The sequence below is a fragment of the Vidua chalybeata genome, chromosome 10 (assembly GCF_026979565.1).
Source record: "Vidua chalybeata isolate OUT-0048 chromosome 10, bVidCha1 merged haplotype, whole genome shotgun sequence".
NCBI lineage: Eukaryota > Metazoa > Chordata > Aves > Passeriformes > Viduidae > Vidua > Vidua chalybeata.
This window is the reverse complement of record NC_071539.1, coordinates 11827027-11847878: the sequence shown is the minus strand read 5'-3', so window position 1 is coordinate 11847878 and position 20852 is coordinate 11827027. Positions and strand designations below refer to the sequence as shown.

The window sequence follows — 20852 nt, the reverse complement described above, 5'->3', positions numbered from 1 at the left end:
CTAGGGCTTGAAATAGGGTTGCTGGTGGGCTGCTTCTGGATATGCATGTGTGGAGCCAGCAAGAGAGTATCCCAGCAGTGTCTCCTATGACAGTGTCTGAGCAGTGGTCAAAGGCTAGGGAGTGTTCTGGGGCAGAAAAATACATGTTTGTCTCCTGCATTAAGGTTTTTGTTGGCCTACAGCTACAGTGTGGGTGTAACAATAGCTATTTAAATGCAGCTTCAGAAGTGTCTGTAGGAGACACCCAGCCCCCCTGAGAGCTGATGCTCTTCCTGTGCACGATGCTGTAGTTCTCTCAGTGGCAGCGTTGCCAGCACAGCACTTGTGGTGGTAGTTTGCTATTTCTGTAAACTCAAAGGGTGCTTGGGTTTGTTCCTTTGATGTTCCCTCATCCCAGATGTGTTCTGTGTTGCCAGATGTTCACAGCTGTTAGAGCACACACATTCAATTAATTAAACACATTAAATTAAACACCCACTTCCCACTCTGTATTTGTTCCTTTGCTGACCCATAACTCAGCTGACACATGGACAGTTTGATGAATCTTGGTCCTACAGGTGGAGTCATGCTGTAACCTCCTCCCTTTTCTGCAGCAGATTGCTCATAGAGGAGGGTCTGTATTTTAAACCTCTGGAAGTTACACTGACAAAATAGAAATACAGTTCCTTTGACTAAGAAGCTGCTTTTGTCTTCCTTTCTCTCTGCTATTTAGGTGCATTTTAAATTGATTTTGTTCAGAAATTTTATACACTGGATTAAAACACGCAAACACGACTTTACAACACTGTTTTTGTTGTTTTTTTCCTTAATGCTTTCTGCTCATCCCCCATTTCCAGATAGACCCTCTATTTATTGCCCTGAAACAGTTCCAAAATCACAGCCCTGCTCTTCAATACATGGGTGTATGTGCATTCCTAGATGATCCCCTTTGCATTTAATTTTGAATGCTGCTAGATTACTTTTTTTTTTTGTATTCACTATGTTCTGAGGAGGAAAATAAATAAGGGAAACGGATTAGTTAGATGTTGACTTCACCTTTAATCTGACTCTCTGGAGGGCTCTGTCCTTAAACTCAAGTACCTGCTTCCACTGAACACAAGAACTGCTCCTGGGCAGCTCTGTGCTTGCTGAGAGTTTACTTGGTTTTTGATGAAGAAATAGAAAATCTAATTTTTGAACTAAATTTACCTACAATGATTCATTCTCTTTTCAGCAATAAATTCTTGACAGTGCTTCTATAAACAGCAGTTGTTCTCCTTTGAAGCCGTAGTGCTCGCTGCCTGCTCAGTTGTGCTGCTGTGCAAAGTGGCATAAATGCTCAAAGAGAATGGCACAAAAGGAGCTGTGTACAGATGGCTTAGACAAAATGCTGGCCTTTTCCTTCAGTCGTCACAAGCTGGAAATCTGGCATTAAATAGGATTTGCAGACAGGTTTGGTGTCTATCTTCTGGCTTATCCCCTCTTAAAGTCGCATCTCGCTCCCCCCCGTACATTGCCGCCAGAGGACTCCTGACGTGCACCCCGTGAAAAGGATGGAGCGAGTGCGGTTTGGTAGCCTGGTGCCGGTCTCAAAGCCGTAATTGTGTCAGAGCTGGCTGTGCACGGTAAGCCCTGTCAGGTGGCGGGGAGGGCTGTTGGTGTGTGTGCGTGTCCGTGCCTTGTCGCGGGGCGGCGGGAGAGCGGCGCCGCTGTGTCCCGGCCGGGCGCGGCTCTCGCTGCGCCGCCGGTGCGCTCCTGCCATCTGCTGCCGGGAGAGAGCGCCGCACGCACCGCGGCTGCCGGGGCTGCCGCGGCGCCTTCTGCGCGGCGGGACAAGGAACGTGCCCGCAGCAAGGCGGAATGATTCCTGCCTTCTCGGTAAGGCGGCTGGGTAACTGCCAGTAAAGTCTGAAGTAAGATTTGTCAGGAAGATTAATCCATAAACACCAGAGGTTTATGTCCGAAAAGGAGACAGAGTAGTACTGTAACTTTAGTCGAATAAAGGGAGAGGCCATGGGACATTCCCCTGGGGTCTCACTAATTTTTAGAGGACGCAGCCTCCTTTTTATCTTCATTTCCCGGCCGCATGTCCCTCTCTCCTTCCCCATTGGCTGAGGTACTTGAGAGGTACAGAATTCCCGGAGTGTCTAATACTAAGGCTGCCTTCTAATATATACCCTCCTTTTCTTTTCGTTGTGTCAATCAGTGGAACTCCTATGGAATTTGTGGTTCTTCCCATTGTTTCTTTCATCTCTCAGTATCTGACTTTATTTATCAGCAGACCTACAGTTTATTTTGTAAAGACAAATCCCTCTCACTCCTTTCATCAATTAGTGGAATCCTTCCCATTGTTTCTTTTATCTCTCATTATCTAGCTTTATTTAGCAGCAGACACTTTTTTTTTCTTTTTTGTAAAGACAAATCCCTCATTCCTTTCAGATTGAAAGCTCAATATGGTGATCTATAGAACCAGCAGCAAAGTAGAATGTCCTCAGCTTGGGAAAGCAGAGATGTTTTAGCAGCACTAGGATTTCATGAGCCATCTCTCTGGGAAGGGATAAAGTGCTGCTTCTTCCTCAAACACAAAGTTCTGTGCAATATTTCTTACTTAATTTTTGAATACTCAGAATATAATTTGGGGCAGGGTGTTATGTCTTAGCAACAAAAATTTTGCAGGGTCCTCCTAGTGGTGCCCTGTCTATAGGCAGAGGATGCCAGAGACTGTTTGGAACTGACATACTTTTGCCCTCCTCTGGGCTATGCCTGTGGGTAAGAGCTGGCTGATCCCTGAGCTTAACTAGGAAGTGCCCCAAACCCCATCAAGTCGGGAAGGAAATCTGAAATGTCTTCTTACACTCCTTCTCCCTGTGGGTTGTCTGTGAAGCAAGAAGAATAGGACAGTTCAGGGGCCTCAGATCTTGGCCCAGTCCATCATCCACGGCAGGTCTCCCTGGGCACAGATAGGACACTACCAGCCAGAGCAGCAGCACAGCTCGGGGTGCAATTTGTGCTTTGGTGATGGTTGGCTTCAGCTACAAACCAGGATTTTTCTGTCTCTGCCTCTGCCAGCCCCTTCCTAAAGTGCAGCCAGGAACAAACAAGTAGGACTGTGCTCTGATTTCTGCTGGAAATGAGCTGTACTTCAGCTCTGTCTGACTTCAGGGGCAAGCACCCTTGTTACAGGACCAGCTCACACCCTCATATTCCTGCTTCTACCTCATGCAATTAATTCTGAAAACTGTGTTAGCAAATCTAGGAGGTCTGTAATCTTCTTTCTTTGTCTGTTAATCACAGTGTAGGGACCAGCTGTCAGTGGGAAACCAGCAAGCACTGTGTTATTCATTACTTTCTGTGTAGCAGGACTGTATTCAAACAATATCTGTCTCTGTTGTGCTGGGAAGTGTTTCCGTGCAAGGGATAGCAAGCCTTGCAGGAGCTGAATATACACACGGAAATTTTACAAAGTATTTTCACAGCAGCATCTATAAAATACAGGTGAGATTTCTAATTACTGAATCCATTTGAAGGATCTATATTCTTCATGTACCTGCCTCTTCTAAGCATGATTTCTTTATCATCATTTGTGATCAAAGGTTTTTAGCATTTTTCATGATTGTATGTACAAGGAAATTTGTAGGATTAAAATTCCAGATTACCACTGTATAAGACAATAAAGAAGCTACTTTAATTTTTGAAAGAAACTCGAAATGCAGGTAGGCAAATTCTACCAGTACACTGTAGTTTTTCCTTAAGGCATTTTACTAGAGTTATATGAGATTCTCTGTTAAATAGAGTGTAAACAAAGCATTTCTAGTTCTCACTTTTTCAGGGGAAAGCTAAGTGAGCTAACCGAATTTTCTATTCTATTGAATTATATTTCTATTGGATTTTGAGCAGTAGTTGCCTTTCCTCTGTCCACCTTGCAAAAATGGCTGGGGAAAATGAAACTAGGAAGACGTTGTGATTTCATGGCCTGTCTTTTCATGTATATTTGAGCTGGGGACCCTGCTTCCTGAAACATGAGGGCACTGGTGAATGAGATTCTGCTCACCTGGGCTTTCAGAGTCAGGAAGGTGAAGCAGCCCTGACAAGAGATGAGATTTGAAGAATGAGCTTTGATTGTCATCAGCTTTCTGTTACAAGAAGACTTTGAGGTCCTACTTTGTGAGGTCTTTTGCATACATTTCTGACAGTTTCTGGACCCAAATCTTGCTCATGCCTGTATTCCATTAGATTTTTAGATGAGACACTACTTTGGGACCAGGCTATTGGCAGGGACAGCTTCCTGGAGCATACTTCACAAATTTTATATTTGATCAGCAACAATTTTGCTTTCTCCTCCCTCCTTCACCTTGCAATGTAACTTTCATCCTGATGAGCCAAGAGATCACCAGGCCTTTCTTTAAATAAATATGTGTGTGAGGCTTTATTTCATTCCAGGTAAGCACAAAAAGGCTTTGCAACAGATGTGGTTGTTCTCTTGGAACTTCTCCTGAGTGAGCAGAGTGGGCAAAACGGGATGGGAGTTCTGTGCAAAGGGCATTTCAAGCCCTGCTCCAGGTAACAGAGAATGGCTCCAAAAATACAGCCTTCATCTCACTCCAAATGCTTTCAGGGCATTGGCCAGTGAGCTCCTGCTTCCCACCAGCCAATCCACACCTTACACTGGAGGGAGGGCAGTTGCAATACCTGCATCTTTCAGGGCCACCTGGCAATGTGACTTCTTACTGTTGCCTTCTTCAGGTGGCTGCATTTCACCTTTGCTGTCCTGTGCCAAAATGACAGTGGCATTTTACTGCATACCTTCACATAAGGTGGTCCAGGTTCTACCCTACTGCTATTCCCTTTCTCTTTTACTCTAATTATTTGGTTCCATGCTTCCTGGCCACTGCCTGCGCTGCAGGGATAAGAGATCCTTGACAGCTGCTGGGGCTGTGGGCTTGGTGCTTGATGGAGATCGAATCCACACAGTGCTTCCTGCTGTGGTCTTTGACAGAAGACAGTGCTCATCTGCAAAAAAAAAAAAAAAAAAGGCTTCTTTAAGACAGGATGAGAGGCCACTCTGATGCATCTGGACTGCACAGATTCTTCTGCTTCCCTTGGCAAAATCTGAGATTTTGGTTAGAAACTTCTGCTGGCTTTTGTGTGCTGTCAAATATGACCTCTGCAAGATGAAGCTGGAGCAGGATGATAGAAGCAATGGGATATGGACAGGTAAGCTTGGAGGGCTTAGGTTTTCCTCTGCCTGTCTCCCATGGAAAGCGAGGAGAAATGCTCTTGACATTTCCATTCACCTGAGGAGAGCTGCTCTGTTTCCTGCTAACAACAAATTTGGCCTGTATCAACTTCTGTGATGTGGATGAAGAGGAATTTTGCATGAATGTCAAAGCCAGCCAGCATACGTACAGCTGATGTTGCACGTGGGGCTTTGGCAAAAGCATCTCCTGTGGGTGACTTGATCCAGCCCCACATGGCTTTGGCCATGTTCTCAGTGGTGGGTGGGAAGTTGGTTAGTACTGCAGGAAAGTCTGCTCTTAGCTTCATGGTCTCAGACACAGCTGTGTTGTTTAAGCCTTTTTGATTTCAGCACTCTCTGACAAGGATCTGCATTCCCTGCCTCATCTTGCTAGTCCAATCCATGCCCACGTGCAAGGACAGAGAAAAATTATATTGTGCTTCTGGCATTGGTTGTCTCAGCCATATTTGGCCTATCTGTCTTATTTTCTCCCAGTGTTTGGATACCAGATTTGTCAAAGGAGCCAGATCAGGTCTGAACAGTGAATTGTAAGAGCTGGAGAGAAGATTCAGTTCATGTAATTTTCTCCACTACATGCCTCAGAAAGGCTTCTGAAGACACATGCTTTCCTTCTGTACTCAGAGAACTCAGGATTTCCAGCACTCTTTTGGTGCTTGGCTGGTTTCCTGGAATCATCCTTCATTCCCTCTTTTTGTGACCTGTCCCATTGTATAAACCTAAATAGATTTCATTATTGGTAGATGAAGAGAATGAAAGCAATTGAAAGGGATGCCATTCTGATCATGTCATTGACCCCAGGAGCCAAGTTTTAAGGAAAAATCAAGGACATGAATTACAGTTGTAGTTATTCATCAACTCCCTGATGGCTGTTAGTCACCACGTGTACTCCACATGTAAGCTTAGCTTTTCTGGATGATTTGTTGAAGAATTGTTGAGTCAAGGGCAAATCTCCTGCTGCTCTTCAGCAAGGTAGAGCTGTTATTACAGAAAAGGCAGGCCCTGAGGATGAGCAGTGTTAGCTCAGACCCAGTTTATAAGGAATGATGCTGTGATTTGTCTTGGCTGTGACTTGTCCTTGTAGAAAGCAACTAGTAAAAGAAAAGAAAGCAAGCTGGTAATTTAGCAGCTGGGGAGAGAATTTCTGGTGTGTTGGATAGCTGTAAGCAGGAGTCTTGGTAGAAAAGCTCAAAGTGCATTTACAGTGGAGGCTCTTATGTTACTTAGAGGATGTGAGGTTGTGGTGGCATTCCTCTGTGCGTAGCCCAGTGACACCAGAACATAAAATGGTGTGGCAACTTAGCCTTTTCAGGATGGGAAAAAGATACCAGGCAGTAATTGAGAACACAAAACCATCCCAGAGGAGCCCAAAGTGCTTTTGCAACCTTGGAGTCAAGTTCTGTCTGATATGTACTTGTGCCCCTGTGGCTGACTGGAGTGAGAGGAGAATGTGTTCCCAGGTCTGGAAGGGAATGGCTTTGCTCATCAGTGGAGAGCTGCCACGTGTTTTCTGTGAGAGGCACCTGGAGCTGACTCTTCAGATTGGGATGAGAGCCTGAGGGAGGCTGGGGACTTTGTTCCCCTGTGCAGTCTCCAAAACCTTACCCTGTCCTACTTCCACAGTCCTTTTGCAGTGTCAGCAACAACCCTTGTGACATGTTGGGATTGGTGTTGGCTTTTACAAGGGGAACATCCTGAAGGTGAAACTAAATTCTGGGGAGGAGGACTCCATTACATTGAGCAAACCTGCAGAGAAGTGGGGCTAATTTAGCAAGCAAGGCTGCTGGGGTATTTCCCTGAGGACTGTGAAGGCATTCACCCAGCAGTCACCTTTTCATGTGTCATGAAGTGTTGGCCATCTCATTTCACTTGAGTGTAGCAATACCAGGGCCCACACAATTGCAGATCAGGACAGTTGGCTAAACAAAGTTTAAATAAGTTGTCCTTTTCAATGTGGAAGAAAGATGACTGATGAAGCTGTGTAAGATCTTCAGTGATCTATGGAAGGTGCCATGGTTAGGTGATTTTCTTCATTTCCTAGCAAGCTGGCAAAAGGAAGTCCTTTTGACACGTGTTTTGTGAAACATGGTGCTGCAAGGCACTGACTATAACAAAAATATAACTGATATACAAAGCAATGAGAGACGTTCCAGGCAGGTAAGTCTGTTAGTGCTATTAAAGACAAAGCTGCAAATACTGCCTCTGGTTTGGGAAATAGCAAAGTCAGAGAATGCTTGGAGATTGCAGAGGGAAAATTATTATGCTGTACTTTACTTGCTCTTAATGCTCTTCTGAAAGCCCTCAGCAGCAGTTGCCTGAGCCAGGATGCTACAGTAGATGGACATGCTATGTACCACTCGGAGGTTGTTGTGCTCTTGTGAGGGTCTCAGTAACAGGGAAGGAACTAGGAAAAACAAAGGCAAAACAGCCTCCTGCAAGCTGTGTGTTTGTACTCAAGATGCTCAACCTGGTTTGTGCCCACTACTGTTACCTTGTAATCAGATCCAAGAGAGGAATCCTGGTGAGTCTCCCCCAGGGTAATGTCTTGCCGAATATTTAGCAGTGCTCTGTAGGGGTGTGAGCAGAAATGGCCCATCTCTAGACCCTGTGTAGCCCTTGCCAAATGTGCACTCTCAGTCCCAGAGGGTGGAACTGTTAAAACAATCTGTCCCCTGGCATATTTTGTCTCTGGCATTGCAGTTCCAAGAGAGATGGCATCTTGTGCCATTTCCAAAGGGAATTTCATGTCTTATGCACATTTGAAAATACGGACACAGTGTGCAGTGTTAACTGGGGTGTAGCAGCAAGTTGTTCTTATAGCTATCCTCTCTGTCGCCTGTTCCTTCTGTTCTGCTTCTCAGCTGCTCTCAGACCTCTTTACCCACATTTTTCAGACTCTACAGCACCTTTTTGACTTGCACTTCATATTCCATGTAGGCTTTCACCTTTCATCACTCCTATCTTAGTTTGGCTAATATGACTCTGGAGACAAGACTCTTGAATAAGCAGACTGGCATGCTGGAAACCCAGCATGAGTTTGGAACTGACTCTCAAACTCTTCCTGCCCAGAGTAGAGGTGCACAGCAGTGCAGGGCCTCCTCTGAAAATGCTGGTTCCAGCTCTGGGAGCAATCTGGTCCTGCTGCTGTGGTCCCTGAGCCCTGACTGGTTTAGCCAAGCAGATCACTACAGAAACACTGCTGGTGGTTTTGGTGCCAGAGTGGGTTTAGATGTTTGTGACAGCACCACTCTTCACTGTACAGGCTCACCCTTTGAATCTGGGCTCTTTCTTGCTTTTTTTTTTTTTTTTTCTTCCTGCTTGCACCATGAAACACCCCTTTCTATTGCCAAACAGGATTTCAGTGAGGTGGGTGGCTTCCACCAGGACACATGAAAAATGGAAAAAAATCTGGGACAGTACTTTTAAGATTGTTTTTAAAGAAGACTTTGGAGAAAGAAGCTGATTTCTTTTACGAGGGGGTGCTATCGCGCTGCAGTGTGTTCTGTCACCATGTCACAAGATTTCTAAAAGGAGCAGAATCAGTAGGACACTGGTGTATCAGTCTGCAAGGAGCAGCTTCCTTCCCCTGCATCCCATATTTGACTAAACTGGTATCACATGGTTCAGTCTCCCCACTCTTCTCCCACCCCCTGCCTGCTTCCGCCAACAGTCCTCTCAAAATGTGCTTTGTAACTAAAGACTCCCCTGAAGAGCTGACTCTTCCAGTTCTCCTGCGTAACAAAAACTTGTGCTGCTCATAAATAGAATTGCAATTACCAAGGGAAACAGAAGAATCTGCGCAGTCCAGATGCATCAGAGTGGCCTCTCATCCTGTCTTAAAGAAGCCTCTGAAATTCAACACACACTGCTCAGGCATAGCTGGGAGACCTCTGCAGAAATCTTTCGTTTGAGCAGCCATTGTCTGACCATCCAGGAGGTCAGACTTCCTTAGGTCTTGGGATTTACAGGATGGTAATGATTTCATAAAGAAGAAAAAAGGCATTCTCAAGGTTATGCATCAAAAAGGATGAACCTGTGAGGAAAAATCAAGAGCCTTGACTTTGCATGCTGGGTCCTGTGGAAGGATTAAGCAGTAGTAGAAAAGACGGAGACAGTAGGATATGTGAGTGGTCCTTAGCTTTCCCTATAGAACAGATCACATATATAAGAAAGATCCCTTCTATACATCTTCTCCCTAGGCTACCAGGGAACTCGAGGGGAGCATACACCAGTTAGTGCCTGGGTCTGGCTTGGCTCTCAGAAGAATTCCTGTGATAGGCTTCTTTTGTGTGCAAGGTTCTGCTGATTCTCCTCTGTGGAACCTTTCTGAGCCCCCCACTGCTCCTTTGACCTCTCTCTAGTTCCCATGCAGGAGAAGCCTCCTGAATTCAGTGGCTGCCCGGACCATCACCCCATTCAGTTTGATGAGACCAAGTTAGACTAACAGAACAGCATCTTGTTTTGCCATGTTCCCTTTTGGTGGCAATGGTTGCACATCTGAAGTGTCAGGAAGAAAGGCTTCAAGAAGGAACCCAGAATTAGGAAATGTATATGTTACAAATAAGTTTTTATGTAATATTTTTCTTGTGATCAGTTTCTGCAAAGACAAATATGTGTGTTCCTCCTTACTTACACAAAGCTAGTCATGAAATAGTAGTGGATCCCAGCACACACTGCAATGGTCATGAAATCTGTTCATCTGAAATTCTGTAATCTTTGCACTGTGTTTTTTTTTTTTTGTTTTTAATGGGAAGAACAGTCTCTGTGTCATCTGCATCAGAGTCACAGTTCATTCAAGGATGTGTCCCAAATGTAGGTGTTATATAAAGAAAAAATCTTTTTTCTCTGTTTTTATTCTATTTGTATCTTAGTGCTTGAAGTAGAAATAAATACTTTTTTCCCTGACACTGAAGAAACAACAAAGGAATGACATTCTGTTGGTAGAACTCACTTGCTCACCTGTTTTCCTCTGAATTCGGGTTTAGTAAACCAACTAGCAAGCCTGGCCTACAGGTGGTGCTCCTGATTCTTACAGTCCTTGCCTTTCTCATGCTTGCAAGCATACTCACCTGTTAGAATGTCAAATTGAATAGCTTGGGAAGATCTTAAATTAGTTACATGTCTAGAAAAACAGAACTCCTTTAGAAAGAAGTGGTAATGGTACACCAGTCTCTCACTTAGCTTTGCCAAACAACCTTTTCAGTGTCACAAAAGGTACTAATGCACATTATGTGTTTTGCCTGGTAGCAGCAAGAGGCTTCTTATGTATCAGTGAACCTAGTTTAATACCATGAGAGCTGGTCCTTCATTTTGTGTGATTGACCCTACAAATTGTGGTTTGGTCTTTACAGACAACTGCACAGATCTTCTATAAATTTCATTAGTTTTTCTGTAACCCCTATTGCCTCCTCCTCCCAGGAGGTCCTGGGACTGAGATGAAAAGAACAGAGCTCAAACTGCCCACTGATGTTATTAAGTACTTGGGTTGAGTGCCAGTCTTGGTATTTTTCTTTGTATTTGCACTTACATGCTTGCTGAACTGGAGTGCCTACTTCTGTTGTACATTCATGGGCTGTAGAAGGTTGGGGTGAAAGCTTTGTGACAGGGTGGTGTGTGGCACACAGTGTGGACTGATGGGATTCCTTGAAATCCCTTCACATTTTAAATAGATTTGTGAGCAAGGGGGTCAGTTTGAAGACATTGCAAACCCCTAAAGCCTTGGGTAATCCTGAATTTGGCCGGCTCAACTATTTATAGAACATTCTATGCATATTCTAAATATAATTTCCTCAAGGGGACCTTATCTCAACTCCCTGCTCCACCACTTCAGTTGGATCAGCAATGCTGCTGTGATCATTTAGCAAAAATTCCTTCTCTTGTTCTGTGGCAGAGCTGCAGATGTTGCTGGTTCAGGACTTGAAGGGGAAATTCTGTGCCAAGCAGAGCTCAAGGGTTTGAATTTAAACTGCAGCCAGCCAGGTAGAGAGATATTGATGATATATTAGATAATTTCCTGTAACTGTTTCCTTACTATTTTTCAATATTTCTCTTCTGCTGGTAGATCTAGAGTTCTGGAGAGGGAAAATCAAGTGACTCATTGACAGTGTACAGAAGGCAGGGCTTGAGTCCCACTTGCTGCTGGTTGAATGGGGTTAGACTATCAACTCTATTGCTCCCATGTAAGGACAAAGGATCTCTTCAGGCCAAGGAGAGCAACTCAAGAGAGCAGATTTTGTAGTGGGGAATCTCTTTAGAAAAATCCTGATTTTCTTTTTTAGTTGAAGACGCTGGGATAGAAGTTCTGGTGCAAAGGGCCCACTGCAGTGCATTTTTCTTCCTTTGAGTTTAAAAATATTTAGAAAAATGCATCCCTTATTGAATCCTATAGGTTTGAACATTTTCTTCAGTAGGATAATTACATTTTGTCTGCCTATCTCAGGAACATCTACAGATCTGCATGGCAGATGCTGCAGACCACTGTCCTGAGGGGAAATTTTGGCTGAGTGTAGAGGCAGGATGGGCCATCAGAACCCTCCATATCATGAATAGCTGTGCTTCCCCACAGTGAGGGCCAGTAGTACATTAATCTTTGGGGGAAAAAAAATTGCTCCCTGTCCCTATGATGTGATTGATCCAGACTCTACTTCATGGGTATTGAACTTCTAACAGAGGTGTAAAGCACTAAGGCTGCTTGCACTGGTTCAGGGACAGGATTCAGAGGCAGTGTGTCAGTAGTGTCTGCAGAAGTCATGTCAATTTAGGTACCCATTAGAAAACCCCTTCTGGGTACAGAAAAGAGAGCCTGCTACTTATTTGGCCTCTGGGATAGAGAAGCCTGTGCAAGACTTCGCTGCTCCACAGATCAGAGTAACATAGCTCACTGTGTGTCTAAGCCTCAGAAAATGTTTTTGAGGTTGACAGAAGCTTTTCTTAGTTATTACCCTTTGAGGATGAACAGGGCAGCATGTGGCAAGATTGCAGAATGGGATTAGCTCAGGATTTAGCAGGAAGAGTTTCTTAGCACTCTTTTAGAGCTATTTCCTTCTATTGCAGCCCCTGGAGCTGCATGAAATGGAAGGGTTTATGTCCTTGCCTGCCTGGCAGGAAAATCATCCCAGCTCAGTGCAGCAAAATGGACTGGGTCCAGTGCTTTTGGAAGGAATGAAACAGGTGAAGTGTATTTAACAACGAGTTTCACATGAGAGGTTTCAAGTACACGGAATATTGCACCAAGATGCATTCTGCTTCACACACTTCCTTGGCTTTTCTAGAGAATCAGTGTCCACAGAGCTTTAGGTTTTGCTCTGGTCATGGTTTACCTATGTGCATGCAGGTAGTGTTTCCTTGTTGCTGTCCTAGCATGCAGGAAAGGACAGGTGAGTGTCTCTGCAAGCACTGCAGTGCCACTCAGCCTAGTGCAGCCCTTGGTGCCTTGGGGTGCTGCTGCTGCTCTCTGCTAGGGTGACCCACTCAGTACAGGCAGTGTCTGTGATCCTACAGGGATGCATTACCTCAGGAAAGGCTCTGCAGTCACTGGGACTATGACAGGATGTAGTGCTGATCATTTGTGTTTCACATTCCTGATGTGTCTGCCTGTGGTTTCTGGGCTGACAGAGTGACTGGCAGCTTTCTGGTTCACTCTGTTATGCCTCTGGCTAGTTATTCCCCCTGCTGTCTCTCTAAGACTAGCTTCCTTTTAATGGAAGTTGTCCATTTGACCATGCTTGATGTAAACAAACCATATTGCCTTTCAGAAGCTAGAGTCAGGAATGCATGCCAGCAGAAACTAGTGCATTTGTACTTGTAAGGAATAAAATCTATCCCTTTTGCAGTGCTTATAACAGCTTCAGCATCTCCATTCAGAACCACTGGCCTTTGTTCCCTCATGGCTGAGGTGTGGTGGCTGAATTGAGGCTGGGAAGCAACCAAAAGCATTTAACCACAAGAGGAACACCAGCAGTGAAATAGCCCAGAAAGCAGGAGCAGACTGCAGAGCAGTTGAAGTGCAGAGCTCAATTTTAAGCCTAATTTGAACACTGAATGAGGTGCTAATATCTCAGCTTCTGTGTAGAGTCTCTTCACAGTCTGCTGTTCATGTTCTATGGACACAGTATCGTGGGGTGTATTTATAGAATTCCCTGTGAAAAGCTGGCTTTGTACAACTGGTACAGGCACTGCAGGGTGAGTGTCGTGTCTGGTTTTGGTGCTGAAAGTAAAAATCTGTCTTCATGTCTGTGTTCTGCGGAGCTGATCAGATATTTTATTTCATTTCAGCTTGAAGAGCCAATTTCAGAGCTGGCTTCTCTAACTGCCTGATCATTTAACCTGCTCCATTCGCCCATAAGAGAAGGATGCATTTCTTTTGTTCATGTTGCCTTGTTCATCAGTAGATGTAAAGCAGATTGTAAAATCAGACCTGCTTGAACTAACATTTGTAGCTATTCATTCAGTCATGAACAAACCAACTCCCTGATGCTGATCCAGCTTTTTTCTACACCAGAAAGAAAATAAGAACAGCTAGTCAATTAATATTCTCTTTTCTCTATGGAGTGTTGGTGAAACATTTGGATACTCTGGAAATGAATGTCAATATGGTGAAAAACTGGTTTAGTAGGTGCTTAAAAAGTTGCATTTAGTTCTGGAAGTAGCTTTGCTGTGTTTCACCAGAGGCTGCTGCTTTTTTCCATTGCTTGAAATGTGATGTTTAGAATGCAGGGAAGGCCCTGCCCTGAGTCAGGCGAGACCAAAGGTTGTCCGAATGCTGAGCCTGATGTATGTTTTTGCCACACCAAAAGTTATAGATACCTCTGGTTGCTTTTTTTCCTGCTGGGCATGGAATGGGTTTTAATCCTGGTTAGATCCTGGATCTGTTTGCCTTTTTTGAAAGGACTTCTCTCTCTGTCTTTTTCAGGCATGGTTCAGAAACTTGACCAGAAGCTGCCCGTAGCCAACGAGTATCTGCTGCTGTCAGGCGGCGTGCGGGAAGGTGTGGTGGACATTGACCTCGATGAGCTGAATGTTTATGCCCGGGGCACAGACTATGACATGGACTTCACCCTGCTGGTGCCCGCGCTGAAGCTGCACGACCGCAACCAGCCGGTCACGCTGGACATGCGCCACTCGGCCCTGTGCCACTCCTGGCTCAGCCTGCGCCTGTTTGACGAAGGAACCATCAGCAAATGGAAGGACTGCTGCACAGTCGTGGACCATATCAATGGAGCTACCAATTACTTCTTCTCCCCAACAAAAGTTGCAGACTGGTTCTATGAATCCATTAGCATTGTGCTTTCTGAGATCCAGAAAAAGCCCCAACGAGGGATGCCAAAGGTGGAGAAGGTAGAAAAGAACGGGACTATCATATCCATTATTTTGGGAGTGGGCAGCAGCCGCATGCTGTATGACATTGTCCCTGTGGTGTCCTTCAAAGGCTGGCCAGCTGTGGCACAGAGCTGGCTGATGGAGAACCACTTCTGGGATGGGAAGATCACGGAGGAGGAAGTCATAAGTGGGTTTTACTTAGTGCCTGCATGTTCCTACAAGGGGAAGAAGGACAATGAATGGAGGCTGTCATTTGCCAGGAGTGAAGTGCAGCTGAAAAAGTGCATCTCCAGCAGCCTCATGCAAGCCTACCAGGCCTGCAAAGCCATCATCATCAAACTGCTGTCCCGCCCCAAAGCCATTAGTCCATATCACCTGCGGAGCATGATGCTGTGGGCTTGTGACAGGCTGCCAGCCAGCTACCTGGCCCAGGAGGATTACGCAGCCCATTTCCTCCTGGGTCTCATTGATGATCTCCAGCACTGCTTGGTCAACAAGATGTGCCCTAACTACTTCATCCCGCAGTGCAACATGCTGGAGCACCTCTCCGAAGACACCGTGATGCTCCACGCACGGAAGCTGTCCTCGGTGCGCTCCGACCCTGCCGAGCACCTCCGAACTGCCATCGAGCACGTCAAGGCAGCCAACAGGCTCACCCTGGAGCTCCAGCGGCGGGGCAGCACCACCAGCATCCCCTCCCCACAGTCTGACGGAGGGGACCCCAACCAGCCTGACGACCGGTTAGCCAAAAAGTTGCAACAGCTAGTGACTGAGAACCCTGGAAAGTCCATCTCTGTCTTCATTAATCCAGATGATGTCACAAGGCCCCACTTCAGAATTGATGATAAATTTTTCTGAGCTTTCGTCAGTGTTTCTTGGGATTTTTATTTGTTTTGTTTTTTAAAACTCTTGCAGTATGCAGGTTTTTTAATTTGGTTTTCCATGATGACTTAGTCTCTTGGTTTCTACATATCCAGCATAGATTGGATCTGTTGAGAACAATCTGAACAAATTATAAATCCTGTTTCTGCAGGACAGTGCAGATTTTGGAACAGTATATTACTATTTCCTATGCTGCTTTTTTTTTTTTTTTTCACCCACCCTGCCCCATTGTCTGTGAGTAGTTTCTAAAGGAGGACATGCATCGTAAACGCAAGCCACAGTGTAATGTAGGGGTTTTATCCAAGCTTCCATAATTTATGTACATTGTTGGGCTGGGAGAAAGGACAACTCACCTTCTGTTGCTTCAGAAATTCACTTCTTTTTCCATGAGCTTCCATCACCCTAAAGAAATGAGGAGAGGCTGGGTTAGAAAGCACCACTGGTAATCTGACGAGGCCAAATCTACTGGGCTGAAGCCCAGTTCATCTGTTCTTCACATTTCTGATATAGGGGAGAAAGATAACTTTAGAGATGATGATGCAGCTTTTTGGGGAAAGAGTTGTTTCTGTTTTGATCTACTTTTTGAATGTAATTGTTCATTAATTGGACCTTGTACAGTCCAGAGGGTTGTTTCTGCTGCTTTTCCATGCGGAATAAGGTTATGGAATGTTAGTTTTAGTGTGTGTAATTATTCAAAGCCTTATTTAAATTCTATTAAAGAACATACCATTTTAAATGTAATTGCACTAATGAAATCTCTGCCATTACCTCAGTCCCACTGTTTGTGTTTCTTTCATGAATTAGCATCTGTTGTTAGGTCTCTATATTGCTGATCGCTTGAGACTCCTCCGGTCTCATGGTTTCAGGTGATTTCTTGATTGTCTTTTGTAAAAGACTTCCTTGTTAGCCCGGCTATGTGTGAGCAGTCAGAGTTTTGCATTGGCATATTTCTTTGGATGCGTATTGTGTGTTGCAGTGCATATTGCATTAATATGTATTGCATGTTGTTGAAACAGGTTTACCATTAGATAAGGATGTAATGCTAAAGCAGTGGTATGTGCAAAGTGAATCAGCCAGACCTCCAGCAAAGGAGCTACCTTGCTTCTCTAATGCATGTATTAGGCCTGATCCTTTCTGGCAGTTACCATTCCCTGGACTCCTGAGAACTTTCTGACTCACCCTGGGATGTGGGAGATCTTCCTCTGGTCTCATGTTTGCAAAAGTTGTGTTTGTATGTAAACTTGTGGTGCAACAGTAGCCTTGAAAAACACATACACTTTTCTTCTGTGTGTAGGTTAAGATGTATGGTAACAAGGGTTAGTCTGAGCCAAAAATAATTCCAAGAGTTCAAGGATAGAGTGACTTATTGTGGCTGGCTGGCCAGTGACTGATATTTAGGCCTTAAATCAGCAATTTGGGCTTACTGATTATCCCAGAGACGCTGTTCTGATCCAAACTTGATGCATGTGTTAAAATGTGATTATTAGAGCAGGTTGAAGTATTTTTAAAATATTTGACAGACAAATGAGGTGCATATCTAGTAAATTCTAACTGATAAAAATTGTGTATGAAAAATGTGTCACTTTTTCAGCCCAGCCTTTGTGGTAAATAAACCAGGCTGGTGGAGCAGCACACCAACAGCTTTGGCAACTGCTTTATTAGATGGCAGGGAGGTTTCAGTACCTGATCTAGTGCCCAAGTCATGTCTTAAAATTTTAGCTCCTCCATCTCTTGGGCATAATGGAAAACTTCACCCCATTGCTATAGCCAAGATGTTCACATTTACCTGAATTTACTGCTACACACTTACAAGAAGCTCTCAGAAGTTGCTGGCCTCATTGAGTGGATGAGGATTTAACCTTAAAGCACAATTGGCTCTTGATCATGAGCCCCGGTGCAGCTGCAGTTTGGTCCAGGAAAGGACATGGATTGGCTTCAGCAGAAGCAGAGCTGGTCCTACCCGTGTGGCTATTGCCAAAGATGAGTTTCCATATAAACCTGTGAAACCTGCCTGGGCAAGGCAGGAGAAACAACAGGGAATCCTCTCCAGAAGTGCGTGAAAAATGCAGATTTTTTGAAATGGTTTCTTCCCCAGTCTCTGGGACTTCTGTTTGTTGAAAGAAGAGTCTGGGCTGCAGGATGAAGTTTGCCATCACCACGTGAGAAATCTGCTCAGCACAAAGCAGCAGTAGCCTGGCAAGCAGAGTACTTTCCCAGGAGACCCATTGTCTGTGCCAGTGCTCCTGAGATATGCAGAAACACAGCCTTCCTCATGCCAGTTCAACCTCCTGGTGACCAGCAGTTTGACTAGCCCATGTCAAGCTCTGGTGTGTGCTCCTTTTTTTGGTTTTAATTAAAAAAACATTTTGAAAAGTATCCACCTTGTTCTTCCTGCATTCTGTGTGTTGGTTTTTTTGGGATTTTTTTGTGGGGGAATGGAGGCGTGACTTTTTACTGGACTGAAAAGCAGTTTTCCAGGTAGGTTTGTGAGAATGTTATATGCTCTACCTGGATCATCTGTCTTCCCAGGAGACAGAATCCTAATCTGCAGTACATTTGTGTCTGTCTAGTATTTGCTCCTCTCCACATACTATAGTTAACTTAATGAAGCAAGCTGCCAGCCGAGAGGTGACAAATGTTTTGTGTATTAGAGAATATAAAAGACTATTTTCTTCCTTTTCCGTTGTCCCCTATTGCCTTTGAGTATATACTGGCACAGACTTGTGAAGTGCAGAAGTCTCTGTGTGGGATTTCAAAGCAGTCAGTGGGTTTAGATACCAATGACCTTTTACCCTGTACTTCTCTCTGCAAGTTTTGAGGAAACCGTGGTGCTTTTCCTATTAGGGAGTTCTTGAAAGTCATTCACACAAGCATTTTAGAGCACTCAGCCCCATGGGGTTAGAGACTTGGCCAATCTGACAAACACTGAAATAAGAGGGAATTTGCTTTAAACTAGCAATGTAGGCATCTTCCCTGCTGATGTCAAGAGGAGACAAATCACTGCTGTGAGGCAGAGTCTCCTTGGGAGCTTCAGTTCTGCACCCACTGCTATGGCAGATAAGATTTCTTTTTTTCTTTTCCTTTTGCCCATTAGCCACCTTTCTGCTGACTTCTCCCTGTCCTGAGTGATGTTGCAAAAAGACTGAGACAGTTTGTGAGGGGTTGGTGGCATGTCAGATGAATCCTTTGTGAGTCTGTGAGTTACTACAGGGTTAAAAGGGAGGGAGTCCCAGCCAAAAGGGTCTGGTTTTGAGGCATTAGAAAGGTGGGGAGGAAGGAAAAGTGCCCTTCAGAAGCTCCACTTCCACCTCCTAGTGTGATCCTCCTTGGACATCTTGGCTCTGGTCCTACTCTTTGAACATGCTTTTGCCTTTTCTCTTTCCATAGGGTTTCTCTCCAGTAGGGCAGTGGGAGAAGCAGCTAATCTGACTGGTTCCAGTTGTAAGTTCTGAGAGGTGCTGAAAAAGCTGTCACTTCTTCAGAAGGACACCTGAGCTGCTGCAGAGGTGACAGAACCACCAGCTAATGGGGGTTACTCTCTGTGCTGTGTTAGGAGAACTCATTTGAGGGCAGAAGGGAACAAGAGACCTAGAGCTTTGTGTCAGCCTGCAGTCTCTGCTCCTTCAGGCATGTTGTGTGAAGTCTCAGTCACTCTTGTCTGGCTGTGATAAATTGGTTTCTGCACATATTCCAATACTTTAGCCTGGAGAAGTGTTGGTGCTCTAACCAGAAAACTACAACTGCGCATCAGAGTCACTCTTTGCAGCAAAATACCAGCAGGACTTTAACCATGCACTGCCCAAAATACAAGCTAGTCCTCAAAAGCCTCTGAAAGAGCTGGTTTTTAGTAGTGTGTTTTCTCTGTTGTCATTGTGACAAATAGCACTAATTTTGAGCTAGATTCTTGGACTTTCCCCGATTGCCTTTTTCCAGTGGAGAGCAACCTTCTTTTGGCAGCTATGGTGGTTCTGGGCTGAACACCTGAGCTCTGTGCCCTTCCACTGCTTGGTCTCCCCATGGAGGGCTGTGAGACAGGCTTGTGTCTGCTAAAAATTGACTAAACAAGCATTGAAAAGTGTCAGTCATAATAAATTCCATTGGGAGATTTGAAAATATGCTTAAAACAAAGCATGTGTACTTTGCTGGCTAAAAGCTGATTGTGGTCAGACAAAAAGTAGGCAGACCTTTCTCATATTTTCTTAAACCCATGCATAATATAAGTGGCCATGCACAATTCAAGTGACTGTGGCAGAGGGAAAGGAAGATAGACTTTTCTAATGATTATTTCTTATATTTTTTTTTTAAAGGTGTGCATAATCCATGCATAGAATTACTTTAAAACATCCATCTTGTCCCTTTTTGTGGGTTCAGTGCTGGATGCATTTTGCCACTTTGTCTTGTATTAAAGTGAGGGTGTTCAAAAGGTTGCTGGGCAGCTGAGGGTAATAATGTTCACATTCTCCTGGCATTGCTCAGTGATTAGAAGTATTCAGCATGCAAATAGCTTGTTCAACTTCAGCAAGTACATCATCGCCCTCCTGCCAGCCTTGCTTGGGGTGAGCTAATGGACTTTTAACATTATACAGCTTAGAGAGCACTGTCTCTAATAGCTCCTGATTAAGCTCTCCAGAAAGGCAAATAACCATCATGGGGCAAAGGCTAAACCAGGGGAGGGGGGGAAAAAGAACACCCTGGCCAAGGGACTCTTGCTGACATATTTTGAGTTTAGGGACATTCAGCATTATATTTAGCACATTTTGGCTTTCAAGAACTGTCAAGTGAATCCAAATTTATTTCCTCTGCATGCTTTTAGAATAGTGACAAAATAGCCCTCACTCCCTTCTCCTCCCCTTTTGCCATTTATAATCTATTATTTTAGGACTGCTCTGAGGAACTATTGTGTTTTCCTATTATCATTGTCCCTGGCTCAGCACTGTGCTTCCAGGCTGAATGTAGGCTTTTGGGGGTTATTTTTATCTTACTGGCCTTCTGTGGTAGAGGAACACACTCTCATTCAGTCTGCAGACTGCCTGATTCACCAGGCAGAGATGTGGGTGCAGATCAGGGGCATCAGGCTCTCTTCAAACTGACTCAGCCCTGTCTTTCCCTCAGTTTTTGTGTGTTAGGAGTATCAGTATGAAAGACATGACTGAGGTCTTGCTAAGCACACAGAAGAAATGGTACATGACTCTGAAGTCAAGCAAGCTCCAGTGCAAAGTGAAAATTGAGCCCAAAAAGCCACTTTTCTCCCTGATTCTCAACCCATCTGACTCCCTTGTTTTAGCTTTATTTTGGGGAGGTGGAGAGAGAAGAGCTGCTTTCGTCCGCTTCAGTGGGTACAAATCACAGCTGTGGCCAAGGACGTCAGGCACTTCACTCATTAATGGCTTTGTCTCCAGGTCTCCATTGCTTACGCCCT

The 20852-nt window shown here is 44.6% G+C and overlaps 1 protein-coding gene across 3 annotated transcripts in view; it reads left to right on the top strand.

The window, feature by feature from the left end:
- The window catches only part of MB21D2 (Mab-21 domain containing 2), an 82938-nt gene extending 66733 nt beyond the window's left edge, over nucleotides 1-16205 (top strand). For all 3 annotated transcript variants that reach the window (XM_053952325.1, XM_053952324.1, XM_053952323.1), the window contains one exon: nucleotides 14145-16205. In XM_053952325.1, coding sequence (XP_053808300.1) covers nucleotides 14145-15409 — 1265 coding nt within the window. In that variant the 3' untranslated portion in view covers nucleotides 15410-16205. The remainder of the gene's footprint in view (nucleotides 1-14144) is intronic.
- The last annotated feature ends 4647 nt before the right edge of the window (nucleotides 16206-20852 follow it).